The sequence below is a fragment of the Paramormyrops kingsleyae genome, chromosome 23, assembly GCF_048594095.1.
Source record: "Paramormyrops kingsleyae isolate MSU_618 chromosome 23, PKINGS_0.4, whole genome shotgun sequence".
Taxonomy (NCBI): Eukaryota; Metazoa; Chordata; class Actinopteri; order Osteoglossiformes; family Mormyridae; genus Paramormyrops; species Paramormyrops kingsleyae.
In genome coordinates this window covers 22,539,572-22,561,991 of record NC_132819.1, presented here as the reverse complement: position 1 = coordinate 22,561,991, position 22,420 = coordinate 22,539,572, and the positions used below count along the sequence as shown (strand labels likewise).

Here is a 22,420-nt window from a genome sequence, read left to right as displayed (position 1 = left end):
GCCCAAAACCTCCAGCAACCTCCCCGCTTGTTATGTGTGTGTTTGTGTATGAACTGAATTTCCTTTAAACTGCATAAACATTTTCATTAGAAGAAGAGCAGGCAGAGCAAACTTTAATGCAGCATCCTTGTCAAGAATGTCGACTTGTAAACTGACATTGTTGGTTCCAGTCCCAGTGTCCATGGGTGAGATAATCACCTTAAATTGCCATTAAAATTTCCAGCCGGTTTAATGGGTAAATAGCTGTAAGTAGCTTTTGTGCTTTAAACGCTGTAAAATGCAGACAAGCACATTTGTTTTGCAGTGGATTATGCGGGATGGAGTAAAATACGATCTGTGAGCAGGGCTGCGCAACTCCCAGCCTGAAACGGACTTGTTTTTTTTGCTGGGGTTCATCCCTTAATTGCTCTGTTAAAGTGATAAATTGGGTCATTAAATCCCATCAGTTGGTCTTTGTGGTGTAAAGCAGGTATAGAGCAATATGTTTTTTTTAAAACCCCACAGAGCAGAAAGCAGGAGGAACCACTGAAATCTCTATTTTGGGGAAGAAATGGTGATAGCTTGGTTTTTATTTTTAAATACTGACCCGACTGTAGGTTCTGGAGCTGTGACCCTCTGAACAGCCTCCAGATAGCAGACAGCCTTCCTCAGAACAACGGATCCCTGCAGAGAGCGGATGGAGTTCACTTGGTCACGTTTCCCGGCAGCTTAGCTGCGGCCTGACTGAGAGACACGCTCGGGAAAGAAGCAGCGATCTCCGCGACCCTGCAACGAGACTCCGCCCCCAGCAACGGCGATTATCTCCACTCTGCTGCCCCGTTCCCGCGTAACTCGGTGTACCGTCAATAACATCAACATCCGACTCTCCAGGGGCCACCTTTCTGTCCGATGAGTACCTGTCCTACCAGCAGCACACGCTGCCAGCCGTCGCGAACCGGGCACTGCCCAGCGTAGTCACTAGGGGTCGCACTAGATACATTCCCTCTAGGGAATGCGATTACCGGTTGGGAGAAGGACGGACGCCCTAGTCTCATGCTGGGATAACTTGTAGCTTCAGGGCCCACAGGAAAGTGCTTCAGGCTGTTTACCTGTGTCGACGGCGGTCGGGGAGGTGGGGGGTGTCCCGTCCCGTCCCCTGAGCTTCATATCTATCACAGTGCAGGTGCAAAAAGCAATTCTTTCCTCGTGAAGGAAAAATGTTCCTATTTAAAAAATATTTAACTTTGCTTACAAAAAAATCCTCCCATTTAGGATACATAGCGCGGATCCTGAAATAATACTGTAATAACTGACGAGCTGAGATAACTTCGTTAATCTGCAAGCGTAACTCAAACTTGAGTATCTGGAACGTAAACCGCTGAAGGAATATTTCGTGTGTGAATCACGAGATCAGCCAGAGATAAGGCCCCGATACTGAGGCACGCAGGTAAGAAAGACTGCTGTGTAGTACACAAACCTACTCAATGAATACACGGAAAGCTGAATAAGCGCCAAAGAAATTAATTTTATTTTGTATTCTATACTTTCTTTAATCTTATGAGATGATATATATCAGTCATGATTCGTTTCCCAGATAGATGGATCATTATTATTAGTTTAATTGATGGTTTATTAGAACATAATAACAATAATTACATTAATAATATTCATAATAATCATCATCATAATATGTAGTTGTATTGGTGAAGTATGAGCCTTATTTGGTTACTTAGCATGACGTACTGAGCTGCTTTTGTTTAACAGCATTATTACGATTTGAAAGGTTTACCCGACCGCGGCTAAGGCGGGATGCGCTTGTGTACTGTGTTTAAGTATGAGCTTAGACATTGTTTCATTGTGGGAAAAAGGTACGCCGTGTATAGCCAGGTAACCACCCCCCCCTTCACTTTCCCAGCCCAGTTCAGATCACCTGTGCAACGGACCAATCGTGAGCCAGTACAGGTATGCAATCAGCCAATGAGATCCTCGGAGGAACAATGCGGCTGGTCTGGTAAATAGCGCTGACTCTTCCCTTAGTTGCCTTTCGAAGCGGGTTTCAGAAAGATGATGGCCTTGGGCAGTCAGCTTTAATTTAAATCTACTCAGTTTTGGTAGGATTAAGCTAACTTTATGAATGACATATTTTATATATTCAACGTATATTCTTTCATAGAGTATGATTTTTGTCCTTGTTACAGGTCTGAGATGGAAACTTTATTCGAAGTAAATTAGCTGAATCAATAAATCAGCGCTGAGTGTTGGTGTAACATTTGTCTTCAAGCTGCTGGTATATAATACTGCATTACCGTCCTTGAGACTGGTCAGACCAGGTGAGTGACTGTGGACAGGTGTGGGGAAAATAGTATATATCGCCGTGGCGAGACCGGAAAACTGGTCTTCTTTCTACGCTTGACACCGTATTTCCTTCTGACCCTGTATGAGTCTGATAAACACACGGGTGGTGTATTTCATCCTTAGGTGAACAATATTTGGATCGTAACCTACACTTTCTGCAACATGCTGCGTATTCAGTTGCTTAAAATTATTCGACCGGCGGATCGATGAAGTACGTGTCCTATACTCGCTAACGCTGTTTCTAAAACATATAATCTCTCAGACATTATAGTTATATCTACAAGTTGAAAAGTTAGTATCCCTCCTGTTTTTTTTCTAATACGTGCACGTGGGAAAATGTCTAAAGGGAATGTGAGTTTACCTATTCGATGACTCAGCTGTGTTTGGCAATGTGCAAATGCGTGTACTAATGCTGGACTTAAATTGCAAAGAAAGTTTGCGAACGCAAAAGACTATAGCTAAGCCTGCGCATTTAACGGGCGTATAAAATATTAATGCAGTGTTGCCTCTGTAGTAACGTTCAGTGAGTTCACCTGATGTGAAAATAATGGCGATCTCCTGTGAAATATCACAGTGTATATGAATATTATTATTATTACCGTTTTCCGCAATATTCTCAAATCCAGCTTGACAAGGATATAGGATACAGAAGAGGAATCTTGTCAGTGGGAACCTGCAGGGGACATTTCGCTTTCTCATTATTTCCTTAAAATGACCTTTGTCCCTCAAGTATCTCACGCACTACATTATTATGTCTTATATAAGTTCTGCAGTATAGGCTATTTATGTAGTTTTTTTTTCAACTTTATAACTATATGACGATCAATAATGTTTAATATAACAGATTTTCAAAGAAGAGACGCCATGTCATCGAAGAATCCTTGGTGGAGATCCATAACAACCAAGCGGAAGGTCAGCGTTGGTTCCAAAGAGGCAGCTGTCCTCCAGAAACAGGAGTCTGATCTGGACCCAAGGGCCAAGGGCGCACAAGAGGATGTGCACCAGACACCTCAGCAGCAGGCCAGTCAAGTCGGCGAGGACACGAGTGAAGAGTCCCAGTTCAGTGAAAAGAGCTCGCGGAGGAACCTCAAAGTTTCCCGCTCCGGCCGATTTAAGGAGAAACGGAAAGTGCGAGCGGCATTACCTGTAAACTATGATGAAAACGCACCAGAGAATGAAGGTGTACCCTGATTCCTGGGACTAGCCTATACTGCGACCTGTTCAATACTCACATGGTGAAGGCATGAAGTAGCACATACCTGAAGTATAATTCATACACCAAACATGCGTCGCAGGCAGCGGCTAAACCTGTGCATTTATAAGATTGATTAGTTTCTAGGCATGAACAGAGTTTTAACTTACGGTGAGCGTGCTGCATGAGACGCACTTGAAGCTTGTCGAAAAGCCTTATGGGAATAGTAGTTTACGCTGGGATAAGTTGTAAACACTACATCTAAAGAAAAAAAATCGATATATTAAAATATATTTTCTAATTTATTTTTCAATTATACTGAATAATCGAAGAACAGAATATCAAACAAAATATACGCGAAACACTTTTCTGTAAAATGCATTGGTTTACATAATTGTCTTGTGACTAGATTGTTCTATGCAACACTAGATGTCAGATAACAAGGGACTGATTTTGTCTGAAGGAAATGAAAAGACCCAACAGAACGAAACATTCATAGGATAATGAATTGTGGATGAAAAGCACTATGCAAGCTCGAGGCAGCTTGGAGTGACGGCATGCCTCGTCGTTAATGTTGAGTATGGTGTGGAAAATTAAACAGGATATACCAGGCACATGTATAGCCATCAAGTCGAAAAGAAGTAGGATTGAGCCACAAACTGATAGGACATATAATGTCTTTTCATTTTGTAATTATTAAGATACAGTGAAATGCGTCTCTGCTTCCAGTGGCTTGAAGGAACATAGTGTTCTGCATTTCCATATTCACTCTGTGCGTATTTACAGACGCGGAGCAGTCTTAAGTGGGCACAGACGACAGAGGGATCCATTGGCTTGGTAATGTGATACTGCGCAGGCGCAGAAAGTGAAGGAACCAATCAACCTTCGCCAGGGACGCCGTAAGGGGGAGGAAAGCTAGGACGATTCCAAGAGCCCCTGAGTGACAGGGCCCCTAAAAAATTAGGAAAATAACTGGATTGGTTTGGACTGGGGGGCCTAATATGATATGCTTTCATGGGGCCCAAAATCTCTAGCAACGCCCCTGACCTTCGCTATTAGAGGAAAGTCGGTAGGAAGGGAGGTGTTTCTTGAATCCTGGTGATTCTTTTTAAGTGAATCGATTCGTTCAACTGACTGATTCATTCGTCGATTCTGCGTTCGTCCACTGTTGGCATGTGCAAGTTTTTCACTCTTGGGAGGGCGGGGGGCTGGGTAATTTTTGGATGCTTAATAAAATTTAATTTTACTTTAATGTTAAATAAATGATGTTTTTATATATGAATGTATTATGCATTTTATTATATACTGTATTATACTCACTGTTATTTAGACCAGTGTTTCTCAAACCAGTCCTCGGGACTCCCTGTCTCTCCCAGTCTCTTCCACTTCCCTGAGAGTTGGGAGAGAGAAAAAACGTGGGGATCCCCGAGGAATGGTTTGAGAAACACTAAATTAGATTACCCAGTGGTCCTTACATCGTCACACCAATAGGTTGATTCTCATTAAATCAACTAAACCAAAGGAACATTACCGAGATCACTTAGTTTACTTGAAAGATTCGTTCAAAAAGAACGAATTCTTCAGGGACAACAGAAGTCCATTATCTATTAATAATGAGCCCGAAGGACGTACAGCAACTTCCATCTACTACAGATGCCGGTTGCTGGTGTAAATAGAATCGTAACTATTGTTGTATGGACCAGGACTGCTCACATCTCAAAATATTTAATATTCCCGTTCATCTGATGTATCTGTCTAAGAATATTTTCCATTCTAACGTGATTACTGTGTGCTAAATGGACATTTCCAAGAAATACACTTCTGGATATAATCTGATTGCATATATTCATGTACATATTCCATGACAATTGATGTATTATTTTAATCATTAAGCTATGGTTTTAAAAGGTGCTGTTATCGTAGTTACCAGTTCGTGGATGGGACTACGTACGACTGGTTTCAGAGCAAACTCATTAAGCCAATTTGCTGGGTTTTTTTTTTTTTTTGGACAGTTATTCCTAAACCATTAACGCGAATAGATCCAAGTTGCTGCTTTTGCCCGTTTTCCTTATGCTTGCGATTTACAAACGACATCCTGCCACTTTCTAATAAAACTGTTTTATGTTAAAACACAGAGACCTTATAAGCTTTTAATAGCTGTGCTTGTTTTTTTTCGATATTTAAAAAGAACAGATGTCTTTGAGGACCACATGCTGCTTGCAGGACTGTAGAATTACATTTTTAGCATATTTAATGGAAGCTATTTAAACATGCTCTTACTAGATCGCTTCATTAGCACATTCTAGGGCAAACCTGGTGACTAGTTCCTGCAAATATGCTCTAAAACCGTATGGTTACTTTGGACTGTGTTCAAATCACTTCATAAACTGATTGTCACCTACAGGCATTAGTCTTATCTTGTCGTTTTGCCACGGGCGTGGACGGTGTGGTTTATATTGCAAGAGTGAGACAACAAAATGCACTTCGTTCTCGGTGTTCCTTCTTCGAATTCTTCCTATTCTTGTTTGCGCGTGAACCCGCGAGGGTAACCTCACACAGCGCCATGCTCCAAAACAACTGATTATCACAGCTCCCACGGGAGACATTATTTATTTCCGAAAGGCCGAAGAGCGTTAATGTTGCCCAGATGTCCTGTTTACAGTAAGACATGAACATTTGCTCTTGCATCACGCGTCCATAAAACCAAAGTTCAAGGTGTTTGCTGCAATAAAGCGGGGAGAGCTTTGGCGCTGCATGTACTGAAGGCGTAATGAAAACGAAGCAAACTCAGCAGAATGTTAATATATAGATTGCCATTTTATCTCTGCGATATTTTTTTTTTTTTTGCGATTATTGTCCCATTCTGGTTGAATCCCAGGAGATTATCTTTCTACGGTTTTTGCAGGGCTTCAAGTTGAACATATCTAATCACTGTCACCGGGCCTACTGCACGTTTCAGCTCTCCCTGATCAACCTGGTGTTGTGTGGTTTACTAGCTCGCACTTTTAATTTAATTTTCCTGTGGATAGCTGTTTGGCATTATTCACAGTAGGCCTACGTAACTTATCATACATCTTAAAATCATTGGAGCAATTCTGGTTAAGTAGGCCTACCTGATAATACAGCTTAGGTCACTCAAGCACCACGTAGGCCTATGATGGGCCTTCTAGGGGGTGTTCCACAAAGCAAGATTTCTCAGGAAGCTGAGTTAACTTAAAATAGAAATCATGATTGTCCAGTAGGAATGCTCCTTACCTAAACTCTTATTGGACAATCATGATTTCTAGCTTAAGCTAACCAAGATAACTGAGAAATCCTGCTTCGTGGAATATCCCTCTGGTGCTTTTACCAACAATAATTCAGTTACTAGTCTGCAACTAAACCACACGTTAGCTCCTGTATTGCGCTGATGTGGGGTAATTGACAGTCTTTTATTTTGATGTGTTAAATTATCAACAACTAAAGCGGAATCAGTTTGCACGGTGCGAAAGAAGAATGTGTCACATATGGCAGTAACCTGGAATACTGGAAGCGTGCTTAAAAATGACGCTAAGCGCTCCCTCCGAGAGCGACCCACTTGCCACTTTCGGAGAAACAGAGTCTTTAATTAGCGTCTCCAGTAACTCTCTCCAAGCAGACCGAAATTAGAGCTTCACCAGGATGTGTGAAACGCCCGATCGTCTCCAGAGAATTTGCGCTCCACATTTTAAAGTGCAGTTCCTCCTTTCCACCACTAGGTGGGCAAAACTCCCACGCAAAAAGCTTTGGGCTGTACGCTATTGCTATTACACAACGTGGTGTTCCAAGATTAAATTTCAGTTTTTAGTTTTGTCATTATAAAGCTTCCTAGTCCGTTGATTGGCCTCATCACTTTCCCGTGGACTTTAAATTTCTTTAACATTTGTATGAAAACCACAAGCCCACGTATAGCCCAATAGTTTAACTGTCTTTTTAACATTCCATATCAGTCATTATAATAGTTATATCGTCTGCTTTTAATTTTATTTTATTTTCTATATTTTTTTCTGTAACTATATAGTGATCAAAATAGTTTACCGCAAGTTCCTACAACCCATCGGGTCCCACTCACTGCGCAACATAATAAAGTGCAGGCTATTTATCTTGAGAAAAGAGAGAAAAAAATACATTTCGTAATTTATGACAAGAGCATGCATGCGGACTGGCACTGATTGATTGGTCAGTGTTTCTGTGCTGGGGCGGCAGGTGTGGCCTCGTCTGCGGGACCGGGAGCGCAGCTGCCCCTCTGCTGCGCGAGGGCGGCATTGTCCTGCAGCGGCGACTGCAGAAAGCTGCGAGGTACGTTTGCAAAGACGCGGACACCCCTGACAGCCACACCGGTCTTAATCTCGTCCAATTCAAGTGTAGTTGAAAAGACGTACATTTTTTGTTCACTAGTGAAGGAGTATTTGGACACGATCGCGTACGTAAGTACACGGGGTGATTTTCCCGTTGCCTTTTTAAAAGCTTTAAGCGTTTGGCGGCGTCCTCTTAAAACTAATTATAACTTATGCTCCGTGCCGGTAACCGTATATTTCAGGGCGACGTTGTGCGGCGGGGGGTCCGTGCATTAAAACTGTAAGCAGATAAAACGATCTGAGTGGCGCAAAAGTTCAGGTAAAGCTGACATTTCTATTTAAAAAGTAAATTAACTTTATGAAGAGTCTCCAAAACATATTCCTGTGACTAAGACATCAGGCACACATTTGTCGCCGAAGGTAAAATATTAGAGCAGCGTACTTACTATACGAATAAAGATAAATATGCAGGAAGAATGCAGGTATAAACTGGATTTTACGTTAATGTAGTTGTGCGCGTCGCGGGTGCTACAGTACGGTCTTATTATGAGAGATAAAATTGAATCTATTCGACGGACCTTTTGTTTTCCTTAAATACTGTATTGCGAATATTTTGAAATACTCCGTGTATGGTTTTAATGTTCTTTTAGGGTTTAACGCTCGTTTTAACCTGCTGACTGCTTGCTCGCTTAGGTATCCCGTTACAAACACTCTGCGCCGACTGCATAGCGGTCGCAGTTTTCGGCATGTAACTTCTTTAAATCGGGACGGCAAATGTTTTAAATAAGCACGGCTATTCTCCGTTGTTCACAAAAGGACCCCCTCCGGATCAGACCCAGATGGGGTAGTCTGTCGGGCAGTTGTTCAGAGCAGCTGTCTTCTCCGCTGGGTGTTACCCCTAAAACAAAACTTTACAGGAGGGGTTTTTGGTCCGTCAGACGTGTGCTGAGCCCCCTTGCCGACACAGCGATGAACGGTAACAGTTCAACGATACTATTGATGGACCTTTGAACGGTATATGTCAGTCAGCGTGACGGCTGTGTTATGCTCCTCTCAGCTTTGCATAATGATGTGCAAGGCGTCTGACTTGGCAGAGGCAAGGCCGGACCACCCTTCCCAGACAACACTGTCCATTGTTAGGTCCTGATCTCCCCAAGGAGGCATTGTGGGAGAAGGACTTCACTTCCGCAAAGAGGAGGGAACATTCTTGTTTAGAAAGGCTGAAATACACACCCCCTCCCTTCAGTTAGTGTGGATAGTGTTTTTTTTTTTTGTAAATGAAAAGGAATAGTTTAAATCGGAGACCAGCTTTGGAACGTGTCCTAGTATTGATTGCACCTCTTTGTTTTTGCAACTCAAAACAATAAACAGTTCACACATGTTCCAGATTTTTTGTGTAATGGGAATTTCGGCATAGGGCAGACTGGACTTGCCTGTCATTGTCGCAGTGGGTGGGTCTAGGGCCGGGTCTATGCACATAGACTTTGGCATGTTCCCTGTTGGACAGGAGATGTCACAATCGCTGAATTACCCTTTATTTGATTTAATGAGAGGTGTGACTGACTGTCTGTGTCTTTCCTTCCCTTTTACAGAAGCGACGCTGAGTCCCTCCAAGTGCTGAGAGCTTGGCAATGCCTGTTCCCCCTCCACCTCCTCCGCCACCCCCCGCACCTCCACCACCACCTCCTCTCCACCCTGCCCAACCACCACCGTCCTCCTTAACGCCTCAGGTGGATATCCGTCTGTCCGGTCCGAGTGGCGTCATGGAAGGGTGGTTCAGAGACTTATATCGACATCTTGCTGATAGTTCCCCTCTAATGGGCGTCTCCCACGACCCGACTGTAACCAAAGCTGTGGCCAGGGCCCCTAAAGGTGGCGTGGCTTGGTTCGGTCCGCCTCGTTTGGCAGCTGTCTCATGCCAGTGGGGGTTTCTGTTCGACTGACGTTCTTAGCTATCTTGCCCTCATCTTCCACACTGCAGGACGATCAGGCAGCCGGCTCATGTGATCTCTGCATTATTAAACAGGGGTATAGTTACACACCTACAAACATACATAGAGTCATGGAGTTGTGGAAAAAAAATTCAAAGCCAAATGGCAACATCATTTGCACAGGAGCAGGGCTGCCCTGCCTGTATTCTTTAGTGACTTTACCCCGTTTTCTGTTTTTTACCCTGATTTACTTGGGGAATACCTGCATTTTGTAATGGAAAGGATTATCATGCCCATTCACCTGTAATAGAGACCTGGAGGAATTAATTAGGCATAAAGAAAGGTCACCGTGGCAACATGATACCAGGATGAGAGACCTGGAGTTTCTGCGTGTTCGTCGTCAGTCAGAGTGACCATTCAGGGTCTGATAATATCATTGGTACCTATTGCTTTTTCTGAGCCTCTGGTGAGGCTGGAAAGTTATGAGTCTCAATTGTTGAAATGTTAGTGCATCACTGCCACATTATCATGAACTAAGTGTTTAAGTGAGGCATGGACATTTGTTTTTACATTTGTAGCCTCAAAAATGAGGCAGAAGCGATTAGGATTTTGTGAAAGTGAGCTTTTGAGAATCTTGTTGCCCGGTGGAACTATTTGTCATGTTTAATTCTTGGAGAGTACAAGAGGCAATAAGAGCCTTTACTGTATGTGTTGTTTTGATTTAAAGGCCATCTCTTGAATCAGACCATAAAATAACTTCAGAGCCACTTATTTTACTGGCCATGGTGTTGCCTTTTGTGCCCTGCGTTGGGTTGGTGCCCAATCCTGGGTTGTTCCCTGTTTTGTGCCCATAGCCCCTGCGATTGGCTCCGGCCCCCCGCGACCCTGAATAGGACAAGAGGGTATAGAAAATGAATGAATGGATGAATGGTTCAGCCCTTTATCTCCTATTTTCATGTATTTCCTCCAAGTCTTAACTCTGTTTAGCACTAAGAGTAAAGTAGTTGTAATAGTATAATAATAGTTCTAGTAATCAATGACAGTTATGAGGGTCCAGCTTTGCACTTAGATGGAATTTTGCTTTCTTTCATTTTCATGCCTAAAAGATAAAAATGGATAAAAAGTGAACCATTTTAAAATGATTGTGCTCCTATATCTAACCAAAATGAATGCTAAGGCAAGGCTAACATGCTAATTGGCTGTTATAAGGGCAGTTCTTGCTATTTTAGCCCCTGCACTGGGTGAGCGGTCCGTGTCGGTCTCTCTGTCTGACAGGGATGGTCAGATCCCTCGAGGAGCCAGCGGCCGGCGACGGGAGGACGCAGTGCTCTCCTGGCCGACATCCACAAAGGAGCCAAACTCAAGAAAGTGGCCACAGTCAACGACCGCAGTGCGCCAGTGATCGACAGTCAGTACATCTTTACTTTGATGCACATGTGCATTTACACGGCTACCTTTGTGACCGTCTGACACACATGGCTACATACTTGAGGACATTGACGCACTCATATAAATATGCACGGTGACCTTGGCCGCTCTCTTCCTGCTTATTCGAGTTGCTTTTGACACACACTAGGCTGCCAGAAGCAGCAGGCGACGTGAGCCAGCCAGGGCAGGGTATCCCTCAGCCCCGGGAAATCGCGTCCTTGGCTTTGGTTGGGATCTTTCTTGCTCTGATATGAGGCTCCACGAGGTTCCGTTTTCTCAGCCTTTGCCGTTTCCTGCTGGTGGCTCTGTGTGGCCTGTGGCCTGTGGCCTGACCCAGATTCATCAAGCTTTGCATTAAGACAAAAGCTATTTTGACCGAATCTACTGTGAAAAGGATTAGGGCAAGTGGTTCTGAAGTGGCTCAGGCCTCAAGACCCTCATTTTACTTTGATTATTAAGTCATGACCCCAACTGGTGGGGGAGGGAGTTGCAACAGTAAAAGTAAAATATCACACACTCCACAGCCCACTGGAAATGGTCCCACGAACCACCAGTTGAGAAACCCTGGGTTTGGTTCTGTACAGACTCTCCCCGGGTTACGATGGGGTTACGCGCCGATAAACCTATCATAAGCTGAAAATATCGTAAGCCGAAAAGTGCTTTTTAATACAACACACCTAGCCTAACAAAACATCCTAGCCTAGCCTAGCTTACCTTAAACATGCTCAGAGCACTTACATTGGCCAACAGCTGGACAAAATCATTAACACAAAGGCTCTTTTATAATAAAGTGTTGAATACCTTGTGTAATTTATTGATTGATGTACTGAAAGTGAGAAACAGACACACTATGGAGTATCGCTTGTATTCAGGCTGGGAGATGAAACGCACTGGCTGAAGCATCCGCTACGAATCATACTGAATATTACATGCCCGGGAAAAAAATTCGAAGTTCAAAATTGGAATACCCATCGTAAAATCGAAATATCATAGCATAGACCATCGTAACCCAGGGAGATGTACTATGTTGCATTTATATTTGCAGAAACAGATGTAACACCTGCATGTAAGTGACCTCTGCATGAAAAATCGTCAAGCTACTTTCTTCGTATATTTTCACGCTTTGCAGAGGACCTCGTTCCCCCAAAGCTCTGTCTATCCCCTTCCGCCAGCACTGCCTTCATCTCGTTTGGAAAGTTAAACTCACTGTCTGCCCTACATCTGTGCCGAGCGTATATCAGACTGAGGTTCTAATGATGTCCCAAGAAGGTATTTCGTGTCGAAGCGAGACTCTGCCGCTGCTCCTTCTCGGGGCGCCGCCATTGGCTGCAGTACATTGAGGCAGCGTTTTCTGCAGGGTCTCTCCGGGGGGCTAATGAGTTAATACCTTTCCCTCACTGCGTTGTGCTCATGCTCAAGGTCCCTCAAGGTCAGTGATCTCAGAGCTGGAGACGCTAACTCGCTTCGCCCTTACACACGTCAGGAAGGAATTTCGCGGAAACCGATAAGGATGTTGGCAGCATTGAATGTTGCTGCCTCTCACCCAGCCAGGGGTGAAAGCAGCTCACTTAGGGCTTCAGCAGGGCGGGGAGCAGTTGGATGTTGCAGTTATTTACTAATGAAATTGTGAATAGGCAGTATTCACTTGTGTTATAATGTGCGGAATGTGTATTTTTTTTCTTTTCCTCCAGAACCCAAAGGCAGCCGTCCAGATTCTGCTGTAAACAGCGGCGGCCTGGGTGGGTCTGGAGTTCTGGGGGGGCCTGTGTCCTCCGGACCCCCTCTGGCAGGTCTTTTTGCTGAAGGCTTTCCTGTACTAAGGCCAACAGGTCACAGGGACACAACTGGTAAGCACATTAATTCCTTTTCTCATGCTCTACCCTCCCCGCCCCCCCAGGGTGACCCTTGGAAAACTCAAGACCCTTTTGTTGTAATCTCACTCAGCCTGTCTCTGCCATGTTATATTATATTTTAGCGCCGCGGTCCAGCGGCTCTGGGTTGAGGCAGCCGGTTTGGAGTCCCCTGGCGTCTGACAGCTGTCTCCTTGAGGCCCCCGACGTGGCTCCCCCCCCGAAACTTCCGGACAGAGGGAGTCCCATGCGCTCCGCCGTATATCCGGCGGTCCCCGCGCCCGCCTGTAGCAAACCCTCGCCGCCCCCTCATGAGCGACCAATCAAAGCACCGCCTGCGCCACAGTGCCCGCCCCCTGCTCCTCCTCCACAAACCACCAAGCCCACCTGGCTGCCGGTTCAGCCCCATTCGCTTCCCCAGCCGTCTATTCCGCCTCCACCTCCTCCTCCGCCTCCCCCAGCCTTCCCTCCATCCAGCATCCCCGAACGCTCTGCCAGCTTCTCTTACCCTGCTGCCCCCCTTCCTCCTCCCCCACCCCCCATGCAGTTTGGTAACTTTCGGGACCCCCCACCACCGCCACCCCCCCTCCCCTATTCCATTACATCAAGCTATCCTTCAGTTCCGCCCCCACCCCCTCCGCCATTGCAGCCCCCGCTGCCTAAGGTACCCCCTGTCCCATCACCCGCTTTCAGAGCTGGAGTCCCCCCCCAGGCTCCCTCATACCCCACTACAGCCCCAAGCCGGCGACCCCCTGCGGTTCCCAGACCTACAGGTAGGTCTCCGCAGTGTTCAGGGAGCAGGGTTGGTCTATCTATAAGGAGATGGAGCAGAAGAACCTGGTTCTCCTCTCTGAACAGGTGCAGGAAGGTTTGCTCCACCCCCCGCTCCGCCCGCTCGATCCCCTGCTACAGAGCTGTCCAGCCGAAGTACGCCTCAGAACCCTCCCCCTCCCCCACCGCCGCTTCCACCTTCGGTCACGAGAAACGGTCACCTGCACAGTCTGGGTAAACACCGGCCGCCGCTGGTGATGTCATTTGTGGCTTTTGATGTCATTCACTACCGATGATGTAACATGATACAAAACTGACAAACACTATCGATAGACACACAGTTCTCTGTGCGTGTTCAATTTCTCTGCTGGAAATCCTCTGGAAGGTCAGTGATGTCACCCAGTGTTCTGGAGGTGGATTGAATCATTCAGCCTTTTTTTTACTGGTACTCTTTCAGATGACTTTGAGTCAAAGTTTCAATTTCATCCGATTGATGATTTCCCTCCCCCGGATGAATTTAAACCATTTCCTCGAATATACCCGAGCAAAGAAGCGAGAGGTAGGACCCAAAAGATTCTGTTCGCATTTTGTGTATCACCATTTCTTGTCTGTTTTTAGTGGTCTTTAATCATTTTTGATGATTACTGGTGGTACTGGTGTTCCATTGGAGGGCAGTGTGTGGGTCCATTGGGACTGATCGGAATGTTGCAGGTTCAAATCCCATAGTTGGCGGAGTGAGCAGGACCCTTAACCCTCAGTTGTTCCAGGGACTGTCTGACCTTGGTTTGATGCTTTGGATAAAAATGTCTACTAAATAAATGTAAGTAAATAGTTCTGAGCCCCAATTATGGTGAGATTAATGTGATTTTTGTGCCTGTGTTTGCTACAGAGAGCACCAGACCTGCTCCTCTACGGACACACATGCGATGAATTCAGCCTGCTGGGTTCTAGTACAGCAGCTCATATGAGAGAGTCGCAAACCTTCCACCTCCCTTAGGGGCTCAGAGCCTTGGAGAGGCAGCAGCGTCCGACTGACTCCCGCTGAGAATCTCCGGCGTGAATCACGGCTCTCCGAGTCGATCAGCCGATCGGCCGCCTTTCTCTCATGCCAACATGTATCCTCTCAAACAGCGGACACTGCATTGCTTGACGATCAGATGACCTGGTTTGCGCCCTTGCTCAATCATCCTTGCACATCCCATGCCTTGGGGTGCTGAGACTCTGTCCTTCTTGGGCCCCGGATGACCTTTAACCCATGTGAAGTGTCGATTGTGTTAGAGGTTTGTAAAAAGAGCATCAGCTACATCCCTGCACTGGAGCACAGCAGGAACACTTCTGCTACCGGCCTACGTGAGCCATCATATTATGCCTCAATTTTTTTTGTACTAAATTATTAACCTTTTTTGAATATTTTGAAGCTTGAGACAAGCAGATAGATGAGGCGCAGAGGAGAGTAGGTGCTGCTGACAAACATTTTGTTATTAGCGTTATGTGTGGATTGTTTTTAACGGAGATGTATCAGTAAAAATGGGAGGAGCCAAAACGCCACGTCATGGTCACATCTTGTTTTGTGTGTCTTTTCTGTGCAGTGGAACCACATTGTTTGTGCGCTTTCTGCTCTCTGGGTCGCAAACCAGTTATTACTGGGCTGTTTGGGTTAGACGGTTCAGATCTGACCTCAGTGCGTGTTTATCGCTTGCTTTGGAGTCATTGTCCTGATCTATTCTTCCTGATTCTGCTTAAGTTAGAATTGGGATATTGGAGTTTGGTGCTTGATTATTAAAACAAAACCCAGAACAACTTTCACTAGTTGCATGAATTTACACTACTTTCAATTCAAGTTAAATACTTTACACTCAGTAGCAAAATATGTAAATGTGGAATTTCCTTGTAATTTTTGTTTCATCGGGTTCCAATAATCGTATTCAGGGAAAAATACAGCAGAAAAGGTCATGAAAGATAAAACACGGAATACTCAGCCACTGTAAAATGTCTGACTGTTGAAAGCTAATGTTTTAAAAATAAGTCAGATTACTATGATTTACTTAGTAACTATACATTTGATACTATCACCTTGGACACTAATGGAGTAATATTTCACTCCAACCGCGACAACATAACATATAATTGTCAAATTGTAAATGACGTATAAAAACTGCCATTTTTATTTAACATACGTGAATGGAACGCAGGAGCTGTTGATATAATTACGAGTCCATTGTTATTTTCTGCCAAGGGTGTGTTACTATTTCCTGTACATAGTAACACTTGGGTTCGGTTCTGGACCACACTGAAGAGTATTTTACATGCATGACTAAACATTCCTTGAATGATCACATTCACGCTGTCATCACTGGGATGGGTTTGTCTCGGTTAGTTTAAGAGTTCTTTTAAACATATTTCGGTGGTGACTAAATTTTCAGGGTGAGTTTTTGGAAAAGAAATGTAATACTGATGCAGCCACAGTACACATTTAAAACTCTCACAGAGGCACCAGAATAATCTGTTCTTTTACTGCGAATAGAAAAACGCTTTCAAGTGTCCGAAAAAGGTTTTTGTTCCAGTAATGTCTGCTTGGAAATCATATTTTGCATGATTAAAATTGTTTATTAATTGGTCCCCTGGAATGGAGGATGTTACATGGAACAAAGAGTTCTAAGCATTTCATCTCTCACTGTGTCTTAAGCCTAGATTTTTCTAGGTGAAACCGCTCTAATAATAACATCAGTGTCGTTCATTAATATTTGATGTCTCAGCAGGGACTGGTTAATAGTACCCAACCCAAAATGTCGTTTGTCTGCTCAAGAAACCAGACCTGCAGAACCTGAAAATCCTGAACATTTAATCAGCAAATGCCATAAAATTAATCTTTCTTAAAATTACAAAAATTGCAGGATTTCTAAAAGTAGCGGGTTCGTTCTTTCACTCAGGCACATCACCTGTAGACTCGCAAAATTTCGTCAAAATAAAACTAATTTTAAAGGAGACTGGTACTACAGAGTAATGACATAAACCAACTGTATGAAAAGCTATACCGATTACAGTAATTCGCTTTCCACAAACAGATATAAAACCAAATAAGTTGCTGATTCTAAGATAAAAGCTGCATTGTCGCGTTGTGCTACGCCCCCTGTGCATTTCATTGGTGGGATCTGACACATGCATCGCCTTTCACTCTCAGCCCTTTTTATTGGATGACGGACCGTCCCCACTGTCCAATCATATGACGCGACTGGAAGGACGGAACTGTGATTGAAGAAACCCGTAAGGCATAGAAGGTTGCGCAAGCTGCCTAAGCTGTTGCGCGCTGTCTCCGAATTCACGAACGATTTTACTCAGACGGTCCGTGCAACGCAAATTAAACCGGCACAAGGCAGCAGAAATTTAGGTTTAGTTAGCGTGAGCATCGGTTGACCTGAAGTTGCATCGTAACTTAGTCAGGGCGTATAATGAACTGAGGAAAATAAACCATGGAGGGAATCCTGTATAAGTGGACTAATTATTTAAGCGGTATGTATAAAATGACGTAACAGTTTGCTGTTATTTTCAGCGTGCGTAGGACTGCAGCAGCAAATTCAGGACGCTCAGTAACAGTAGAGGTGGATTTGAATTAAGGCGATTTAGAGATAGAAAGTCGTCATCGGTCTGTAGCAAGAACCTAAAAAAATCAGCAATAACACGTGTAAATATTGCGTTATGTTACGAGCGGTTCTCTGTCGGGAGAATATAATGCAGTTAGAAAAACTGAGAATAGAATCATCAGCTCATTTGCGGTTGTGTTATTGGAGGAAAAAATAGGGTATTTTAATTTTATTTACAGTACGATCACTTGTTTCACCTTTTCTTTAGGCTGGCAGCCTCGGTGGTTTGTTCTGGAAGGGGGGACTCTGTCGTATTACGACTCTGAGGAGGACGCGTGGAAGGGATGCAAGGGCAGCATCAAAGTTTGCGTATGTGAGATACAAGGTGGGGGATGCAAAACAGCCGATCGGCTCCAGCAAAGTTCCAGAGCGGCAGCGGTCGAACAAAAAGGTTCTTATAGGGTTTGATTGCGAAATAACGCGATCATCGGCAGTTTAACGTTTCAGACTCAATTGATAATTATTTTGATATTCAGCCGAACTGAAAAAAGTCAGTGGTCGAGTTTGTATCACTCAGCTTTCAGCGTGAAAAGCCCTTGTGGGTAAACTTGTTACCCGCAACAATATGTGCCACCTTGTTTAATTATTCACAGTTTGCCTTTGGCAGTACATTTAATTAGCATTAGTTGCCCACGCAACTGCTCATTCGTTTGTTTTGTTGTTTTCTATTGGAATAATCGAGAGTACTTTACAAGGCTTAATTCACAAACTAATATTCCCCTCCACTGGGATGCAACATCCTTAGGTCCATTAACTTTGCAGCCCCCCATTTTCAGACATTAGACTAGTCTGTCAAATAAAAAAAGACAAGGTCAACATCATCCTTATTTTCATTTATATGTTTATTATTATATATTTCAGTTATATTCCATCAGGATTTATTGAAGCCTCTTGTGTATTTTCCATCAGAGAGCAGATACATTTTGTTTAAATTTTGCACACGTTAAAAAACAAGAATAATATCAATGCTGTGATAAGACTAAATATCTATAGCCCTTGATTTAGCTGGATATTTTTTGTTGAGGGAAACGTGTTTTTCTTTGGTAATGTAACAGTGCATGCCAGTGACCTCACACGCCTGGACCTGACGATCCCAGGTGAGCAGTACTTCTACCTGAAGGCCCTCAACGCCGCAGAGAGGCAGAAATGGCTTGTTGCCCTGGGAACGGCCAAGGCCTGTCATACGGACAACAGGACCAAGCGGGAGAAAGGTCAGGCGCCCTGACGTGTCTCCGCAGCAGATATCGCGTTACCATGCAGTCCTCTGCCTCATGAGTGCGCCTCCTTTGTTTTCGATTTTAGCATGCATGGCAAAACCCATTTCCTGTTTTTGATGGGCTCTGTCTTTAGAGCTCCAGGAAACTACAAAGGCTCTGAAAACCAAGATGTCTGAATTAAGGCTCTACTGCGACCTCCTCCTCCAGCAAGTCAACAGGATTCAAGGGAATTCTCCCAGCGCTGATGCAGTGGAGGTGAGCCACCAGCAGGGGGAGCTAATAGGACGGTGACTTAAGCCCTGAGGATGATCCGCTTTCTGTGTGCAGCAGGACGACGGCACCATGCTCAAGTCCACTTGCAGAACCTTTCTGAAGACGCTCAACGAGTGCATGGTCATCGCAGACCGGGCCTTCAGCCAGCCCACTATCCTGCTTCAGACTCCCCCTGGTTCCCCCACTGCCGTCGCTATCAAATCTCATAAGGTTAGACAATAAATAGACAGCTGTGTTACTCTCAGGGAGCAGAACATGACTGCTAATGGTAATTATGGTACTGGAATCCAGACAGCAGCTGGAGAGACTGGTCTGGAGCTGCCTGATAACAGCTACGAAAGATCAGGTTCTAATGTTTTTAGTCAGCAGGGAGATTTACAGTTGATTCTATTATTCAGGTTTTAATTGATAATAATTGTAGTAATTAATACTGGCTTCTCACCCGGGCTGTACCCCGGTCTTGTGCTCTGTTCTGCCTGGGATAGACTCCAGGCTTTTTATCACCCTGCCCAAATGACCAGTCATAAGATGGATGGATGGAATAATTAATGGTCAACTGCCAAATCAATACATTAATAATGACTTCTCTAACAGCTCTAAGTCACTCTTCTTCTTTATCAGGTAAAAACTGGAATCCAGTCGAATCAACACCTTCGTGAAAAGTATGTATTTTAGGGGCATTTTTCTGTATTCTGGTGAAACTTCAAATTAAAAGTCTTATCCCTCTAAACCCTCTAGTTCACCGCTAGGTACCTTACTCTACAGAGCTTATACAGGGGGTGTTTCCTCTTCCTTTCCCTCAAAAGGAAAAGCAGCTCCCGCAGCAGAGAGGGGAGAGTGAATCCAGGGCTGCCAGCTGATGATCGAGGGGCCGCAGGCGAGGGCTTGCAACCCCAGACTGAGGGTAAGTCTGCTCTCCACACCCAGCAGGGCTGTGATATAACTGCCATCGTTCACATTCAAGTCTGTATATACTGCCTTTTGCACACTGGCTACCATGCGCACTGTATATACTGCCTTTTGCACACTGGCTACCATGCGCACTGTATATACTGCCTTTTGTACACTGGCTACCATGCGCACTGTATATACTGCCTTTTGCACACTGGCTACCATACACACTGTATATACTGCCTTTTGCACACTGGCTACCATACGCACTGTATATACTGCCTTTTGCACACTGGCTACCATACGCACTGTATATACTGCCTTTTGCACACTGGCTACCATGCGCACTGCATATACTGCCATTTGTACACTGGCTACCATGCACACTGTATCTACTACCATTTGGACACTGTATATACTACCATTTTGCATGTGCACGTGACAAATGAAATCCTCAATCTTGAACTGAGTCTTGGTGGGCTTGCAGTTTTCAGGAAGCTTTGCTGCTTTCACAGCTGTGGTTTCGACCGTGAAACACTTTCTGTGAGAAATTTGTCAGTCAGATTATAGACTGAAGTGTGCTTTATTCTCTCTGTGGGTCTGCGCTGCCTTTCAGAGTCCAGCTCAGGGGGAGGAGCAAGCAGAGTCCCTGAGGGAGCTGGGAGTGAGCCTGGGGGGGAGTGGGCCAGTGGACCAGTGGAGAAAATGGACCAAGATGGATCTCCTGGTGCTGAGCAGGGAGAAAACGCTGCAGTGTCGCAGCAGCTGAAGGGTGTGGACCAAAAGCTGAGTCTCACTCACGATGAGGGACTGCGGGCTGTCATTCCAGATGAGAATAACTTCAAAGGTGTGGAGGAAATGAGCTCTGGAAATGAGGTTGACCCTGAGCAGACCACAGCAGCCAGAGATGTCCTCCCCAGCCAGACTCGGGGGCAAGAAAAAGGCTTAGAGCAGGTGGACCCAGCCAGCACCCTGAGCAGTAGGTATGAAGATCCTCCTCCATGATGGCCAACCAAAACAGGCCATGGGTGCTCCTTATGGTTCACGTCATTGGGCAGAGGTGTCCTACACACCCAGGGTTAGAGTCTGCAGCTCCTGAAAGTGGAGTATGACCATGATAATCCAGGTGTGCAGAGACTTCTGTGTGTGTGTGTTTGTGTGTGTGTATGTGTGTGTGTCCACGCATTAGTATTGCAGTGATTGATGACCTATGAGGTCCTGGCAGAGGGCTGGATGTTGCCGTAATGGGAACTCAAATAAAAAGCCGTCTGAAGTCTCTCTGCTCTCCAGTTGCACTTTCATTTTTAGCCGTGGTTCCAGTTCATACGGTTAGTCTGGTTTTGCTGGGAGGGATGTGGCCTGTGTGAGTGTCCACTGCCCCCCCCCCCCCTGGCTTCGTCCTTGATCAGCCGTTCATGACGTCCCCCCTTCTGCATCCCAGCTGACCTCTGTGACATCGCAGGTCCCCAATAGGTGCGTTTAGGCCCCATTGTGACAGTCTCTCTGCAGTGTTGCCGTAACAGTGATGCTTTTGGCACTGCCCCCCTCCCCCCCCCCCCCCCGCACCCTGAATGCCGATGGACAGATCCTCATGTGATTCCCATCCTTCCTGCCCGCCCACTGCTGGCCCTTCTAGTCCACATCTCCCTACACTAGGCGGGGGTGGGGAGGGGGAGAGGTCATGTTGACAGTGATGTCTGTGTTTTGGGGGGGGGGTGGGGGTGTCGTGTCCCTGTATTGCATCAAGAGCTCCCAGCATGGTGGCCATTCCTGGAAATAGGTCAGGGGTTTTCGGGTGGCCTTGTCCGACAGCTGGTTGCCTCTTCTTTCCTACCATAACCCCCCCTCCCCTGCCCACCCTCTCCATCCGCTCACAGCCATCATGTGACCTGTGCTAAAATAGCCCCTCCTGCTCCAGTTTTTCTAGAAAATGTTTTATTTTTTTGAACCATTCTTGCATGGCCGTCCGTCCCTCGCAGCGGACAGGGGGGCCGGGGGGGGTGGATCTTCCCGTCTGGGGGACTCACCTCCCTCACCTCTCCCCGACCACATTCCGTGGGCCCTCCGAGCCCCCCCCCTCACTTCCAGGCCACGTGCTCAGTGGTAACTGCCGAGTACGGTGACAAAAATAGGTGTGAGACTCACGGAAAGAAAAAGTGTTTAGCATTTAACTGTTTCAGGACAGGATTCTGTGAAGATTCATAGCTCACTGAGGGTGTGTGGTGTGCTTCACATCTTCTGACAGCTGAGAGCAGGGCACATGCACACACACAGTCGTACACCGGCAGTGGTTGCTAGCCTGTATGTGTGTCTTTTGGACCATGACAGAAAGTGGAGAACATGCAGACTCCACTGCACCACCAACTGCGACACTGCGCCACCCCGTGTATTTCAAGTTAATTGGAAATGAAAGCATGAAATAAACCTCCAAGCCTGACTGATACTATTAAAGTATGTCGTACTCTCATCCTCGCGAGCGTATTCTTTTAATGCAATTGTGTAGCATGCTAATTCAGTTAGCAATAAGCATCTGCCCCCCCCCGAATGACCTTCTTCCGCAGACTGTCAGTGCCCCC

The 22,420-nt window shown here is 45.4% G+C and overlaps 3 protein-coding genes and 1 long non-coding RNA gene across 8 annotated transcripts; all 4 read left to right on the top strand.

Moving 5' to 3' along the window:
• Positions 1 to 2,027: 2,027 nt before the first annotated feature.
• Positions 2,028 to 3,195, top strand: LOC111846907 (uncharacterized). The gene is made up of 3 exons (XR_002838970.1): positions 2,028 to 2,090; positions 2,178 to 2,309; positions 3,179 to 3,195. It is a non-coding gene; the product is annotated as an uncharacterized lncRNA (long non-coding RNA).
• A 3-nt stretch (positions 3,196 to 3,198) lies between these two features.
• On the top strand, positions 3,199 to 3,525 carry LOC140581997 (proline-rich protein 15-like). Its single transcript, XM_072706026.1, has one exon. It carries the CDS (start codon positions 3,199 to 3,201, stop codon positions 3,523 to 3,525), a length of 327 nt encoding a protein of 108 aa, XP_072562127.1.
• Positions 3,526 to 7,750: 4,225 nt separating this feature from the next.
• On the top strand, positions 7,751 to 15,622 carry wipf3 (WAS/WASL interacting protein family member 3). 4 transcript variants are annotated; one of them, XM_023817611.2, is made up of 9 exons: positions 7,785 to 7,971; positions 8,085 to 8,161; positions 9,435 to 9,572; positions 11,049 to 11,181; positions 12,893 to 13,048; positions 13,177 to 13,824; positions 13,910 to 14,056; positions 14,280 to 14,381; positions 14,712 to 15,622. In XM_023817611.2, the coding sequence occupies exons 3-9, from the start codon at positions 9,474 to 9,476 to the stop codon at positions 14,750 to 14,752; spliced, it is 1,326 nt and encodes a 441-aa protein (XP_023673379.1). In that variant the 5' UTR covers positions 7,785 to 7,971; positions 8,085 to 8,161; positions 9,435 to 9,473; the 3' UTR covers positions 14,753 to 15,622. The 4 variants fall into 4 exon arrangements, with proteins under 4 accessions (XP_023673378.1, XP_023673379.1, XP_023673380.1 ...); XM_023817610.2 differs by lacking the exon at positions 8,085 to 8,161 and having other exon boundaries at positions 7,751 to 7,843; XM_023817612.2 differs by lacking the exon at positions 8,085 to 8,161 and having other exon boundaries at positions 7,785 to 7,967.
• Positions 15,623 to 17,079: 1,457 nt separating this feature from the next.
• On the top strand, positions 17,080 to 21,120 carry LOC111846906 (pleckstrin homology domain-containing family A member 8-like). Of its 2 annotated transcripts, none has more exons than XM_023817631.2 (8): positions 17,080 to 17,332; positions 17,672 to 17,788; positions 18,519 to 18,674; positions 18,814 to 18,935; positions 19,011 to 19,163; positions 19,575 to 19,615; positions 19,760 to 19,857; positions 20,461 to 21,120. In XM_023817631.2, the coding sequence occupies exons 1-8, from the start codon at positions 17,293 to 17,295 to the stop codon at positions 20,847 to 20,849; spliced, it is 1,116 nt and encodes a 371-aa protein (XP_023673399.1). In that variant the 5' UTR covers positions 17,080 to 17,292; the 3' UTR covers positions 20,850 to 21,120. The 2 variants fall into 2 exon arrangements, with proteins under 2 accessions (XP_023673399.1, XP_023673398.1); XM_023817630.2 differs by having other exon boundaries at positions 17,081 to 17,332; positions 19,008 to 19,163.
• The last annotated feature ends 1,300 nt before the right edge of the window (positions 21,121 to 22,420 follow it).

Bases quoted from the DNA above. Each gene is read 5' to 3' on its own strand.
- LOC140581997 (XM_072706026.1), top strand. From the start codon at position 3,199: ATGTCATCGAAGAATCCTTGGTGGAGATCCATAACAACCAAGCGGAAG.
- wipf3 (XM_023817610.2), top strand. From the start codon at position 9,474: ATGCCTGTTCCCCCTCCACCTCCTCCGCCACCCCCCGCACCTCCACCA. The intron at 13,049-13,176 runs GTAAGCACATTA...ATTATATTTTAG, and splicing joins AGGTCACAGGGACACAACTG to CGCCGCGGTCCAGCGGCTCT. The intron at 13,825-13,909 runs GTAGGTCTCCGC...CTCTCTGAACAG, and splicing joins TGCGGTTCCCAGACCTACAG to GTGCAGGAAGGTTTGCTCCA.
- LOC111846906 (XM_023817630.2), top strand. From the start codon at position 17,293: ATGGAGGGAATCCTGTATAAGTGGACTAATTATTTAAGCG. The intron at 18,936-19,007 runs GTGAGCCACCAG...TTCTGTGTGCAG, and splicing joins CCAGCGCTGATGCAGTGGAG to CAGGACGACGGCACCATGCT. The intron at 19,858-20,460 runs GTAAGTCTGCTC...GCTGCCTTTCAG, and splicing joins CTTGCAACCCCAGACTGAGG to AGTCCAGCTCAGGGGGAGGA.